Source organism: Enhydra lutris, unplaced genomic scaffold (genome assembly GCF_002288905.1).
Source record: "Enhydra lutris kenyoni isolate GAN:26980312 unplaced genomic scaffold, ASM228890v2 scaffoldscaffold33, whole genome shotgun sequence".
NCBI lineage: Eukaryota > Metazoa > Chordata > Mammalia > Carnivora > Mustelidae > Enhydra > Enhydra lutris.
The window spans coordinates 4,206,464-4,220,460 of NW_019154117.1; the positions used below are offsets into that span (position 1 = coordinate 4,206,464).

Below are 13,997 nucleotides of genomic sequence, written 5' to 3' on the forward strand. Positions count from 1 at the left end.
CTTAGTCACCTCGGTAGTGTTGAAGGGAGAATGCTCTGAGGTGGGAGCAAGCTGGGAGCTCCATCATCAGATGAGGGGCCCAGACATCCTATAGCCCTTTCCCAGTCTGCCAGGGCCAGTGGCAGCAACCATGGATATGGACTGCAAAGAGTTCTCGAGAAGCAAAACCTCTAGCCCAGATACTTGGAAGCAGGCACTCTTGACTAGTTGGGGTGGCTATCTAACACCTTAAGGAGGCAGGGTCCTGATTATCTGACATCAATCCTTGTTCCATACAAAACGGGAGAACTCAGGGCTGTTTTTGTGGCTGAGGACTGGGACCAGGAATTCTGGTACATGACTATGAATATAAGCAAGCTTCTTGTCCATAGGACTTGGGTTATGACAACTGATCACATCTGCTTTGGTTATCTGATAAGTTGAAGGCAAGATAGTCTACCCTCCCTTCCCTGTGAATTTCCTTTACACATACTCCTCGTAGGCCAAGTTCACAAAACAAACTGGTTGAACTGTTTTCTGCTATCATAGTTTGTGCCTAGGCCAAGTCAATTCTTGAAATTATGCCTGGATCTCACTCTTCTTGGAGCCATACGTTGAAGGTTTCTTACCTTGTTCTGCCCAACCCTGGCCATATGCTACACATTCTCATTCTGTTTCCTGATTTTATGCAAAGTCTTAGCCAGAAAAGTCTTGCTCCTGCATTGTGTCTTAGCAGTCCAGTGTAACCTGCTGGAGTAACCACAAACCACTTTGGAGTCTAAGCTGCCAGCCCTGAACAGTCTTCAGGTGGCTGCGGTTCCAAATGACCAGAACTTCAGGAGAGGCCCTGAGCAAGAACACACAACTCAGCTGTTCTCTAATCTCTGATCCACAGAAAATGGGTGAGATAAACATTTTCTTGTTCGAAGACATTAAATTTTGGGAAAATTTGTTAAGCACCAGCAGATAACTAATAAATAATGCATGGCTGGCATATGAGGGTATCTAGGACTGTTCCCATGACCTTGGGGCCTGCTCTGAGAGATGAGGAGGAACTTGCTATCTGCCTTCCAATAGAGCACCTAGACCTTCAGCAATGATCCTCTCATATGCAGTTGCCAGGGCGGTTATACTGTAAAAATGGTATCACTTTGTACAAGCATACGTACTACAAGAGGGCTGTGGTTCACGAATCCCTCCTCAGCTCAGCCACTACTGAAGGCTGGGGTGTGGGAAACGCTTAATCACAGCAGAATCTCTATTACTACAATAGACTCCATTTACCTGGATTTCCAGAATCTGAAATTCAAGTTGAAATGTAATCATTTGGCAATTTCCTGATAATCTGTGTCTCTGTAGAACTTTCGTTATACCTATAAATCAGAAAAAAAAATGTTTTATTGCAAATAAGTTTCCTTCAAATGCCTATTAATTTTTTATGAATATTTCTAATACATGTGAGTACATGGGGGAGAGTTTATGTTAGTATTTATATTGCAAATATCTCAAAGAATGTGCACCAAATTGATTACCTTGGCAAAGTTGGATTAAAGGTAACTCATACTTTCTACTTCTCAATTATACTAAAGATTATAGTAAGACATGCTAGTATAGGAGCACCCATGTGGCTCAGGTGGTTAAGCATCCAACTCTTTGATTTCAGATCAGGTCATGATCTAAGGGTCGTAAGATCAAGCCCTGCATTGGGCTCTGCCCTGAGCATGGAATCTGCTTAAGATTCTCTCTCCCTCTCTCTTTGCACCTTTCCCCATTTGAGTTCTCACTCAAAAAAAAAAAAAAAAAGAAGAAGAAGAAGAAGAAGAAGAAACATGCTACCCTACACAAGTTTGAATTACAACTGTTAGATGGAGGTTTTTTTCAACATTATCTGATTCTACTTAAAAACACTAAATGGAATCCACCTATTGTTATCTTTCAAAATTTTATACTTCAATGCAACTCAGTATTTTTTAACATAGTATTTTTTAACATGTGTTTTCCATGTAACTACAACTGAGATAAAGATAAAGAAATTTTTAAATAAACCATAAAGTTCTCTCATGCCCTTCTGGAGTCTATATACTACCCACCCAAGAGATAACCACTATTTTGACTTTGTTAACAAAGGTATTTTTAGAAGAGCACAACTCTACAGGAATAAAGAAGAAAAAGGAGAGTAACAAGTTTGGAAACTGGAAATCAGATGGATGAGCTAGATATTACAGAGAAAGGAACTAATCTGGCAGACCCAGAAAAATTAAAACCTAAGCCAGCAAAGGGGGAAGCTCAATATTAAGCCTACTCAAAAGCATTCTGAGGGGCACTTGGGTGGTTCAGTTGGTTAAGCATCTGCCCATGGCTCAGGTCATGATCTCAGAGTCATGAGATCAAGCCCTATCCACAAGGGGCTCCCTGTTCATCGGGGAATCTGCTTCTCTCTCTCCCTCTGTTCATGCTCTCTCTCTCTCTCAAACAAATAAAATCTTCCCAAAAAAAAAAAAAAAAAAAAAAAAAGCACATCCTGAATAGGCAGCACAAGTACCTCCTGCAGAGGAGGTCAACTTAGGAAGACTCAAAGTGGGAAGATGAAGATTTCTGCACTAGCAAGACGGGCACCTGGCCTAAACTCACTCTCCCGTCCTCTCTGTATCCCAACTCTTCAAGCATCTGAAATGTCCAAATTCCTGTAACCCATTTCTCTTTGTATTTCAGACTTTCACTGAGGCAAGCTACCAAAGACCCTCTGAGGATCAACTCACTATCTTCCCTTCATGAGGGTTAGTTATGCCAGTGGAAAAGTCAGGAAGCAATTCTAAAAGTGACCTTTTTTTTTCTTTAAGATTTTATTTATTTATTTGAGAAAGAGTGAGTACAAGTCAGGGAGGGGGCAGAAGGAGAAGGTGACTCCATGCTGAGCAGGGAGCCCGACACAGGGCTCAATCCCAGAACCCCGGGATCATGACCTGAGCCAAAGCAGATGCCTAACCAACTGAACCACCCAGGTCCAAAGTTCCCAAATTCTAATGCACAGCTGAATTAGCTTCCCTTTATAAGTTACCGCATCACAGGCCCTTGGCAATAAAACTTAAGTCATTGGGACCAGAAACTCTCCTCTTGAAAATGGTCTAGCTCCTGAAATATTTATCTTGGCCACAGGCCACGTTTGGTAGGAGTAGAGCACTGTAGGTGAGGCAGGCTTCACGTCAGTAGTGACCAACTCTTACGATTTACAAATTAGGGGCGCCTAGGCCACTCAAATAGGTTAAGTATCTGCCTTCGGCTCAGGTCATGATTTCCAGGGCCTGGCTTTGAGCCGCACATTGGGCTCCCAGCTCAGCAGACACCCTTCCTCCTCTCCCTCTGCTTGTGCTCTCTATTTCTCTCAAATGAATAAATATTTGAAAAAAAAAGATTTACAAATTAATGGTACTGTTGTTCTTTCACTTACCTATTACTTGTATTAAGATACTTAATGATAAAGCCTGTGTCTTCCTTAATATCTACCTCAGACAGCTTTTAAAGAGTATTATGCACACTGTGATGTTCAAGATACCCGACAAAACAAGTTTACCACAACCACACAGTCATATAGAAGGTCATATAGTTATCTTACACAATTTTTTTTTAAGATTTATTTATTTTTAGAGAGAGGGAGAAAACCCATGGGAGAGCAGGGAGAGGGCAGAGGAAGAGAGAGAATCCAGTGAGTGTGGAGCCCAACACAGGGTTCAATCCCACGACCCTGAGATTATGACCTGAGGCAAAATCAAGAGTCGAACCCTTAACCGAATGAGCAGCCCAGGTGCCCCTCCTCTATAGAACTTTAATTCAATGTCATTACAGCCAATTTCTTATGCATAATAAGATAAGCTTCAACATCACTTCAAAATTAAAATTAATACTTACTCTTCTCTGTCTTCTCAGTATTTCTTAGGACCTCTGTCTTCATGGAGTAATTTCTTATACTGATGCCAGTAAGTGTGCTTAGAAAAAGAAGTTCTGATTCTAAATGTCCAAGATGACTTCTCAGATCTTTTGAAGAGGCCCATCCTTCAGAATCTGATTGATACATTTCTCGAAGTGATTTTCTAAAAAGCAAATATAACAAATAATTACTCCAATGAAGAAATCACTAACAAGTGTTTTATCTAATAACTAAATTTCTGAAACCATTCCTAGTTTGTCTTTTATTTTTATCTTTTGGTAAATATTTTATTTATTTATTTGACAGAGAGGCATAGCGAGGGATGGAACACAAGCAGGAAGAGTGGGAGAGGGAGAAGCAGGCTTCCCGCCAAGCAGGAAGCCTGATGCAGGGCTCGATCCCAGGACACTGAGATCATGACTGGAGCCAAAGGCAGATGCTTAACAACTGAGGCACCCAGGCGCCCTGTCTTTCTTACTTTTTTCTCTTGAAAACTGCCTGATTTTTCTCAAAACCAATATGGCTACTAACACTGTAATTTTTAATCTCAAATTAACACAAAGCTAATGAAAATATACTACTATATTTCTACCTATTAAAAACAATTATAAAATAAATTATAACAAGAATACTTTGCAACATTAAAATGTCTTTTCAAGCTGGACGTTTAAAATACTCCAAACTGAATGTCTGATATCCCAAGACATCTCAAATTATTTTTCTAAGTAGGCTCCATGCCCAGTGTGGAGCTTAACATGGGATTTGAACTCACAACCCTGAGATCAAGACCTGAGCCAAAATCAAAAGTCAGACACTTAATCGACTGAGCCATCCAACAACCCTTAACTCTAACTTCTAAAACAAGTAAGGGGCTCTCTGCTCTGCGGGGAGATTGCTTCCCTTCCTCTCTCTCTGCCTGCCTCCCTGCCTTCTTGTGATCTCTGTCAAAAAAATAAATAAAAGCTTTTAAAAAAAAAAAAAGAGTACAATACCTAGGAATAAATTTAAGCAAGGAGGTAAAAATCTGTACCCTGAAAACTATGAGACATTGGTGAAAGAAACTGAAGGCACATGTTCATGGATTGAAAAAACTAATATTGTTAAAACATTCATACTACCCAAAGCAATCTACAAATTCAACGTATTCCCCATCAAAATTCCAATGGCATTTTCATAGAAATAGAAAAGACAATCCTAACATGTGTTAGACCCCAAATAGCTAAAACTATTCTGAGAAAGAACAATGCTGGAGGCATTGCACTTCCCGATTTCACACTATATTACAGGCTACAGTAATCAAAATATTATGGTATTGACATAAAAACAGACATACAGATCAATAGAACAGAATAAAGAACCTAGAAATAAACACATGCACATATGGTCAATTAATTTATGATCAGCCAAGAATATATAATGGCAAAAGAATGGTCTCTTCAACAAAAGTGGGAAAACTGGGTAGTCAATGTAAAAGAATGAAACTGGACCATGACCTTACACAATACACAAAAATTACCTCAAAATGGGCTAAAGACTTGAAGATAAGACCTGAAACTATGAAACTCCTAGAAGAAAGCAGAGGCAGTAAACTCCCCAGTCTTGGTGCTGACTTTTTAAATTTGCTATCAAAAGCAAATGCAACCAAAGCAAAAATCAACAAGTGGGACCACATCAAACTAAACAATTTCTCTATAGCCAATTAAATCATCAGTAAAATGAAAAGGCTTACTATGAAATGGGAGAAAATATTTGCAAAACAGGTTATCTGCCAAGGGGTTAACAGCCAAAATATATAAAGAATTCATATAACTCAGTAGCAAAAGAAAAAAAATCTTGATAGGCATCCCAGATATGGGATGACTCGGGGCTCAGTCGGTTAAGTGGCTGCCTTCAGCTCAGGTCATGATTCCAGGGTCCTGGGATCGAGTCCTGAATCGGGCTCCTTGTTCAGCAGGGAGCCTGCTTCTCCCTCTGCCTCTGCCTGCCTCTCTGCCTGCTTGTGCTCGCTCGTTCTCTCTCTCTCTCTCTCTCACAAATAAATAAATAAAATCTTAAAAAAAAAAATTATCTCCTCCCCTTTTCCAGCTGCCTCTCCCCCCGCCCCCCACATGTACTCTCTCTCCAAAAAATAAATAAATAAATAAATAAATAAAGGGAAGGGGGAAGAAAATCTGAATAGAAATTTTTCCAAAGAAAATATACAGCTGGCCAACAGATACATACAAAAGATTCTCAACGTCACTAGCTATCACAGAAATGCAAGTCAAAACCATGAGGCAGCTTACCTCATACCTGTCAGAATGGCTATTATCACAAACACAAGAAATAAAGAGTTGGCAAGAATGTGTAGAAAAAGGAATCCTTCTGCAGTGTTGGTAGTAATATAAATTGGTGTACAACTATAGAAAACAGTATGAAGTTTCCTCAAAAAGTTAAAAATAGAAATACCATAAGAACCAGCAATTTTTCTTCTGGGTATTTATCTGAATGAAACAAAAACACTAACTCAGTAGGATATATGCAACCTTATGTTCACTGCAGAATTATTTACAATAGCCAAGCCATGGAAACAACTTAACTGTCAACAGATAAATGAACAAAAAAGATGTGGTATATATTATAAAAGTGAATGACAATCACATAAAAAGAAGAAAATCCTGTCATTTGTGACTACATGGATGGTTCTTGAGGGCATTATGTTTAATGAATTAAGTTAGATTAGACAGACAAACACTATATGATCTCACTTATACGCAGAATCTTAAAAACCCTAAGCTCATAGAAATACAGAGTAGATTGATGGTTGCCAGGGGCAACGGTGAGGGGGTTTGGGAAAATGGGTGAAGGTGGTCAAAGGGCACAAACTTCCAGTAATAAACTTAAAAAGGCCTGGGGATATAATGTACAGCATGATAACTATAATTAATAATGTATTATACATTTGAAGGTTGATAGGTTACTAAATCTCAAAAGTTCCTATCACAGGAAGAAAGACCTTGTAATTCTGTGTATGGATGTTAATTTAACTTAGTGTCATAATCCTGTTGTAATATGTACAAATATCAAATAATTATGTTGTACACCTGAAACTAATATAATCTTCTATGTCGACTACACCTCAATAAAAAACAAAATAATTGGAGACTTCAATACCCCACTCACAATAATGTACAGAACAACTAGACAGAGGATAAATAGGAAAGAGTAGTAGTAGAAATAACACAATAAACCAATTAGATCTAACACACATATACAGAACATTCTACACAAGACACAAATCTAACAGACATATATAAATTCTTCATAAGTGCACATGGGACTTATGAAGGACATAAGGGACATATCATATACTGGGCAACAAATTAAGTCTCTATGTATTTCAACTATACTCATCCATACAAAGTATCTTCTCTAACCACAGTGGAATGAGGTTAGATATCAATAACAGAAGGAAAACTGAAAAATTCACAAAACTGTGGAAATTAACACATTTTAAAAGAACAGACTCAAGAAGAAACTGCAGGGGAAATGAGCAAATACTTAAAAGACAAAAATGAAAATACAATATACCAGAATTCAAGGGACACAGCAGAAGATGTACTAAAGGGGGCATTCATAGCTATACACACTTAAAATTTAAGATCCCAAATCAACAACCTAATATCACAACTAGAAAAAGAATGAACTAAACCAAAGCTAGCCAAAAGAAAAAGATAATAAAGATTAGAATAGGGAGAAATGAAATAGGCAATAGAATGAAACCAAAAGTTGACTCTTTGAAAGGATCAATAAAATTGACAAAAACTTTTGCTAGATGGACTGAAAAAGATAAGGGGCACCTAGTTGGCTTAGGCAATAGAGCATGGGACTCCTGATCTTGATCTCGGTCATGAATTCAAACCCCATGTTGGGTTTACTTAAAAACAAAACAGGACACAAATTATTACAGTCAGAAATGAAAGTAGAGCCATGAGCAATTCTACAAAAATAAAAAGGGCTATGCGAGTATTACAAATAGCAGTATGCCAATACATTGGATAACCTATCTGAAATGGCTCAATTCCTAGGAACAAAAAACCTATGAAGATTAAATCACAAAGAAATAAGAAATTTGAATAGACTTATAACTAGTATGATTGAATCCATAATAAAAACATCTCTAACAAAGAAAATGCCCTGAACCTGATAACTACATGAGTGAATTCTATCAAACATTTAAATAAAAACTAACTGATCCTTTCCAAACTTCTCCAAAAAGTTGAAAAGAGAACACCTTGTAATTCATTTATCAGGCCAGCACAACTTCCTACAGACCAGTATTATTTCTCAGTATTAATGTAAAAACTCTCAGCAAATTAGTAGTAAATTAAAATAAGCATATTAAAGGGATTACACATCATGACCAAGTGGGATTTATTTCTGGAATACAAGGATGGTTCAAAATAGGACAATGGATCAATGTAATATACCACATTAACAGAAAGAAGGGGAAATGCAGAAAAAGCATTTGACAAAATTTAACACACTTTAATGATAACATATTTTAAAAAACTAGAAATAGAAGAAAATTATTCCAACATAATAAAAGCCATGTATGAAAAAAGGTAAGGATGTCCACTTTCACCAATGAAACATGGTTCTAGAAATTCTCAGTAGAGCAATTAGGCAAGAAACAGAAATAAAAGACATCGAAATTGGAAAGGAAGTAAAATTATCTGTGTTTACAGATGGTATAATTTTACATATACACAACCCCAAAGATTCCACAAAAACAAGTGCTAAAATAAATGAATTCAGCAAGGTATCAGGATACGAAATCACCACACAAAACTCAGATGAATCGCTATAAACCAACAACAAACAATCTGAAAGGCAAATTACAAAAACAATTCCATTTACAACAGCATCAAAAACTATTAATACTTAGGAATTAACCTTAGGAAGGAATTTACCTTAGGAAGGTAAAAGAGTTGTACAATGAAAACCATAAAACATCGCTAAAAAAATTAAATTTGATATAAATAGAAACACAGCTCATGTTAATGAATTAGAAAATAATATTATTAAAATGTCAATATTATTCCCATGCAATCTACAGATTCAATGCAATCTCCACCAAAATTCCAATGAGGTTTTTTGCAGGAATAGAAAAACCCATCCTAAGATTCATGCGGAATCTCAAGGGATCCGAAATAGCCAAAATAATCTTGATAAAGAACAAAGCTGGAGGACTCACACTTCCTGATTTCAAAACTGAAAGGTACAGTAATCAAAACAGTGTATATTTGCATAAAGACAACAGATAGATGAATGAAATGGAATAAGAGAACCCAGAAATGAACCCTCAAGTGTATGATCACATGATTTTTTATAAGCTTGCCAATACGATTCAAATAGTGCTGGAAAAACTGAGTATCTATATGCAAAAGAATGAAGTTGGAACCTCCCCTAACATCACATACAAAAATTACTCACACTGGATCAAACATCTCAACGTAAGACCTAAAACAAAACTCTTAAGAAAACATTGGATAAAAGCTTTATAACACTGGCCAGGGCAATGATTTCTTGGACATAGCAGCAAAGGCACAGATAACAAAAGAAAAAAAATAGACAAACTGGATTTCATGAACATTTTAAGGAATTATGGGGCGCCTGGGTGGCTCAGTGGGTTAAAGCCTCTGCCTTGGCTCGGGTCATGATCCGGGGGTCCTGGGATGGAGCCCCACGTCGGGCTTTCTGATTGGCGGGGAGCCTGCTTCCCCCTTTCCCTCTACCTGCCTCTCTCCCTCTGCCTGCCTCTCTGCCTACTTGTGATCTCTGTCAGGTAAATGGATAGAATCTTAAAAAAAAAATAAAATAAAAAAATAAAGAATTGTACAACGTAAGACACTATCAGAAGAATAAAAAGGCAACCCATAGAATGAGAAAAGATACTTGCTAATCATGTATGATAAAGGTTTAATTTCCACACATATAAGTATTCCTAAAGCAACAGAAGCCAAACAACCTGTTCAAAAATGGCCAAAGGACTTGAACAGACATTTCTCAAAAGTGGATAGAAGACTGACTACAACGTAAAACCTAACAGTTGGCTTTTCTTATCCTAAAGCAAGTGCTTGACTTAAGCTTTGAATGCAGAGGCATCTGCTTCATCCCCTTCGAAGAAAACTATTTCTAATAAACACACTGCCAGCCACAGGACTAAAGAGCTAGGCTGCGTTCCCACACTGAGAATCTTTTGCGTTAGAGATCTTAGTTAATTTCACTAACTGACCATTTGGGCCACTTGTTTTTTTCTCTCCCTGTGTTTATATTCTTACTCCTATGTTTTAAGTTTACCAATAAAGACCGAGCCCTTGAAACTCTAGACCCTCACCCTCAACACCAATAAAAGCAGAACCCTAGTCCTGTTCTCTCATTCCCTGTCTCCCTCTCTGCGCTAATGACCTGGTAGTGTGGACCCCAGGGGACGTCTTGTATACTCCAGGGCTCATAAATAATAAACTACTTTTTTCTTCAAACCTTTCTAAAGGTTCTTGTTGAAGGACATCTTGCAATCATAAGAACCACAAGGTTCAGTCCAATCATAACATAGGTTTGGAAAAGGGAAAAAGGTCCCTGGGAAGCTCACTGGTTCCAGGCATTTCTATTCAATAGCATTACCACAGACAGGCTGAGACTGGCCCAAAAAGATGGCGAATAAATACATAAAAAGATGATCAACATCACTAATCATTAGGGAACTGATCTCACGCCTATCAGAATGGCTACTATCAAAAAAAAAAAGGAAAAAAAAAAACAATATCGCTGAGGATGTAGAAAAATTGGAACCCTCCTGCAGTTGGCACGAATGTAAAATGGTACAGCCACTGTGGAAAACAGTATGGGGGTGGGAGTTCCTCAACAAATCAAAAACAGATTCCAGGGGCACCTGGGTGGCTCAGTGGGTTAAGCCTCTGCCTTCGGCTCAGGTCATGATCTCAGGGTCCTGGGATCGAGCCCCACATCGGGTTCTCTGCTCAGCAGGGAGCCTGCTTCCTCCTCTCTCTGCCTGCCTCTCTGCCTACTAGTGATCTTTGTCTTTCAAAAAATAAATAAATAAAATCTTAAAAAAACAAACAAACAAACAAACAAAAAAAACAGATTCCAGCAATTCCACTTCTTGGTACACATCTGCAGGGGTCAAAACAGACCTCTCCCAGAATGTGCCACTTTGGCATATAGATTATTTTATGCTAAAGGCACTTGAGGCCCTCCAGGCTCAAGAGAAAATTTTGTGCTCCTTTAACCACACAGAACAACTTAAATTGGGGGTCTTCTCCAGAATAAGAGTTATTAACAGAGATAAATTTTATCTGAGCCACCCATCTGTATGGTACGGCAAACATCTAATCACTAAGCATCTGCTCTTTTTACTGCCCTGTGAAATGCATTCCTTTCCTCTGAAGTTCCAGATCCCAAGCCCATTTCCTTCATTCAGAATGACATATATACCTCATTTTGCTAGTCTTTTCATATCTATGTGGATTCCTTAAATGTATGCCTATTAAATTTGAATTTCTCCTGTTTATCTGTCTTATGTCTATTTGATTCTTAGTCCAGCTAGAAGACCTTTGAAGAGACAGGAATTCTTGCCACCACCCCCCCCATATCCAAAAGAACGGAAAGCTGGGTCTCAAAAGAGAGATTTATACACATATGTTGATACGAGCATCATTGACAATAGCGAAAATATGGAAGTAACCCAAACAGCCACTGACAGATGAAAGGATAAACAAAATGTGGTATATTCATACAAGGGAATATTATCTGGCCTGAAGAAAAAAGGAAATTCTGCATTATGCTACCATATGGACAAACCTTGAGGGTATTATGGTAAGTGAAATAAACCAGTCACAAAAAGACAAATATGTATGAGTCCATTTATATGCAGTACCTAGAGGCAGCAAACTCAGAGACAGGAAGCAGAACAATGATTGCCAAGGACTAAGGGAGTGGGGAATGAGAAGTTCTAAAGTTTCAGTCTTACAAGATGAAAAGAGTAAGGGAGATGGGTGGTGGTGATAGTCCCTCAACATTATTGGTTATATAACCGATACATAAACATAACCACTCATCTGTAGGTTAAAAAAAAGTTAAAAGAGGACAAATTTTGTTACATTTTAACACACACCCACACACACACACACACACACACACAGCTTGGTATACGGGTCCCAGTCTTCCTTTTCCACCACAGTAAAAAGTAACTGGATGTTAAACCCAAATACCCTGGACAAACATGTAATGCCTTCCACAATCTGGATTCTTCCAACTTTCCCAACTGGATCATTGAGAAGACACGATTACAGGAATGGTCGACACACTATCCTGCTCTCCCGGGCTAACAACGACATCTTGTGGCCAGTGAAGAAATCATTATTCTGCACAGTATTACTAGGCGCTTCTCAAACTTTCAAATATGCTTAAGTGTGTGTGATGGGGGGGGGGGGGGGCGATGTCTTGTTAAAATGCATATTATGACTCAGGAGGTAGGATAGATCCAGAATCTGTATTTCCATGTAACTCCCAAGGAATGCTAATGCTTCTGATCTGGGGAGCAGCCTGGAGCAGCACGCGTCTTTAGTTCATTGACTTCACTTGTGGAGGAACACAGGTGTTCCCTGGTCACCCACTTCTCTCCCCTTTTTACCAGTTACAGCTTCTTATACTGTCACGATCCCATCCACCATGCCCGTGAGCATTTCTTTCTGAACTCCTCCCCACTTTTCTACCGACTCCGGTCCAGTTAGCGCAGGAGGATCTCTTTCTCTCTGCACCTGAGTCAAATCAGTCTCGACTGAAAAAATGAAGATAGTTTCTTCTTTTAAGCAACTTGACTGACCGTCACAGATCCTTCCTCTCCTCCATCTTCAGTTAAGCAAAGGGGCTGGGCTTCCAAGTTAGGTTCTTGGGCTGCACCCGCTCGTATCTAACTACCCCCCCCACCCCGAGATGGTGGGCAAGCAATATCCCTTCCGTGAGCCTCAGTCTTAACTCTAAAACAGGGTTAACAATGACACCTTCCTCAGGGCTGTCCTAGGCATTAAGAGTGCTCAAAAAGGCCGCTGTATCTCTTAGGCTGGGGTGCAGCTGCAGCCCGCCCCTGCTCCTCTGCACCGCTGGCGTCCGCCCACCCTTCAGGAGGCCCCCACACACACCTGCGGGCATCCGGCACCCGCGGGCGCCCGTCCCCCACACACCTCTGGGTCCCCTCCCGACACACACCCACACCTGCGGACGCCCAGCCACGCCCGCGCAGCGCTCCCAGCGTCTCCCGCACGCTTCCACCCTCAGTTATTTCTCAAAGAGAGCCCCACTCTCAGTGCCAGCTGCCCCCTCAGGTGCCCGCAGTGACGCACGCCAGGAAGCCGCGCAGCCGCCCGCCCGGGAGCCTGCGAAGGAGACGGGCCCAAGACCTCCGTTCTCCTCCACCAGCCCGACGCTCGGCTGAGGCTGGGCGGGGCGTGGACAGCGGAGCCCTTGGCGTCCGGGAGACGGCGGGGGCTGCGCGGCCGGCCGAGCCCTTCGCCCGTCCCCAGGGCCTGCGGGCACGTACTGCGCTCGCCAGTTGTCTTCCCCCGCCGTCCGCGGTTCCTCGCACGCCCGCCGCAGGGCAGCGATCTCAGCCTCCAAGGCGCGGACCTCCGCCTGCTGGGCGTCCATGGCCGGGCGCTGACAAGCGGCATTAACAGCTGCGCGCGCCTCGCCCAGCACTTCAAGCCTCCCGCGCTGCCGGCTCAGACCATCCCGAAGCTCGAAGGGGGAGCCGGGGGAGCGGGACCCACCCGCGTGCCACCCGCACCCGCGCGCAGTATCAGGCTCGTGGCAGTTGCTGCGTTCCTGACCTCAGCTAGCCCCTAATTGTCCCTGCACTCCGAGAGAGTTGGCTGGCTCCAACTCGAAGCCCAAGGACGCGGCAACCCACCCCCCTCCAGTGAACCTTGGAGCCACCCGACCGAATACGTCACTGGAGAGGAGGTTCCTGGACCACGTGACCGGGGTACTGCGACCACGTGACCAGGAGCCTCTGTATTTTTCGTCCGCTCTG

General features: G+C 40.9%; 1 protein-coding gene across 2 annotated transcripts in view; it reads right to left on the reverse strand.

The window, feature by feature from the left end:
- Nucleotides 1-13,627, reverse strand: part of LOC111153553 (centromere protein P) — a 240,665-nt gene extending 227,038 nt beyond the window's left edge. Inside the window, exons 1-3 of one of the 2 annotated variants that reach the window (XM_022512637.1) lie at nt 13,506-13,612; nt 3,886-4,067; nt 1,264-1,352 (exon numbers count right to left, since the gene is read on the reverse strand). In XM_022512637.1, coding sequence (XP_022368345.1) covers nt 1,264-1,352; nt 3,886-4,067; nt 13,506-13,612 — 378 coding nt within the window. Of the gene's footprint in view, nt 1-1,263; nt 1,353-3,885; nt 4,068-13,505 lie in introns of both variants that reach the window. The other variant, XM_022512638.1, reaches the window with a different exon arrangement.
- Between the last annotated feature and the right edge of the window lie 370 nt (nt 13,628-13,997).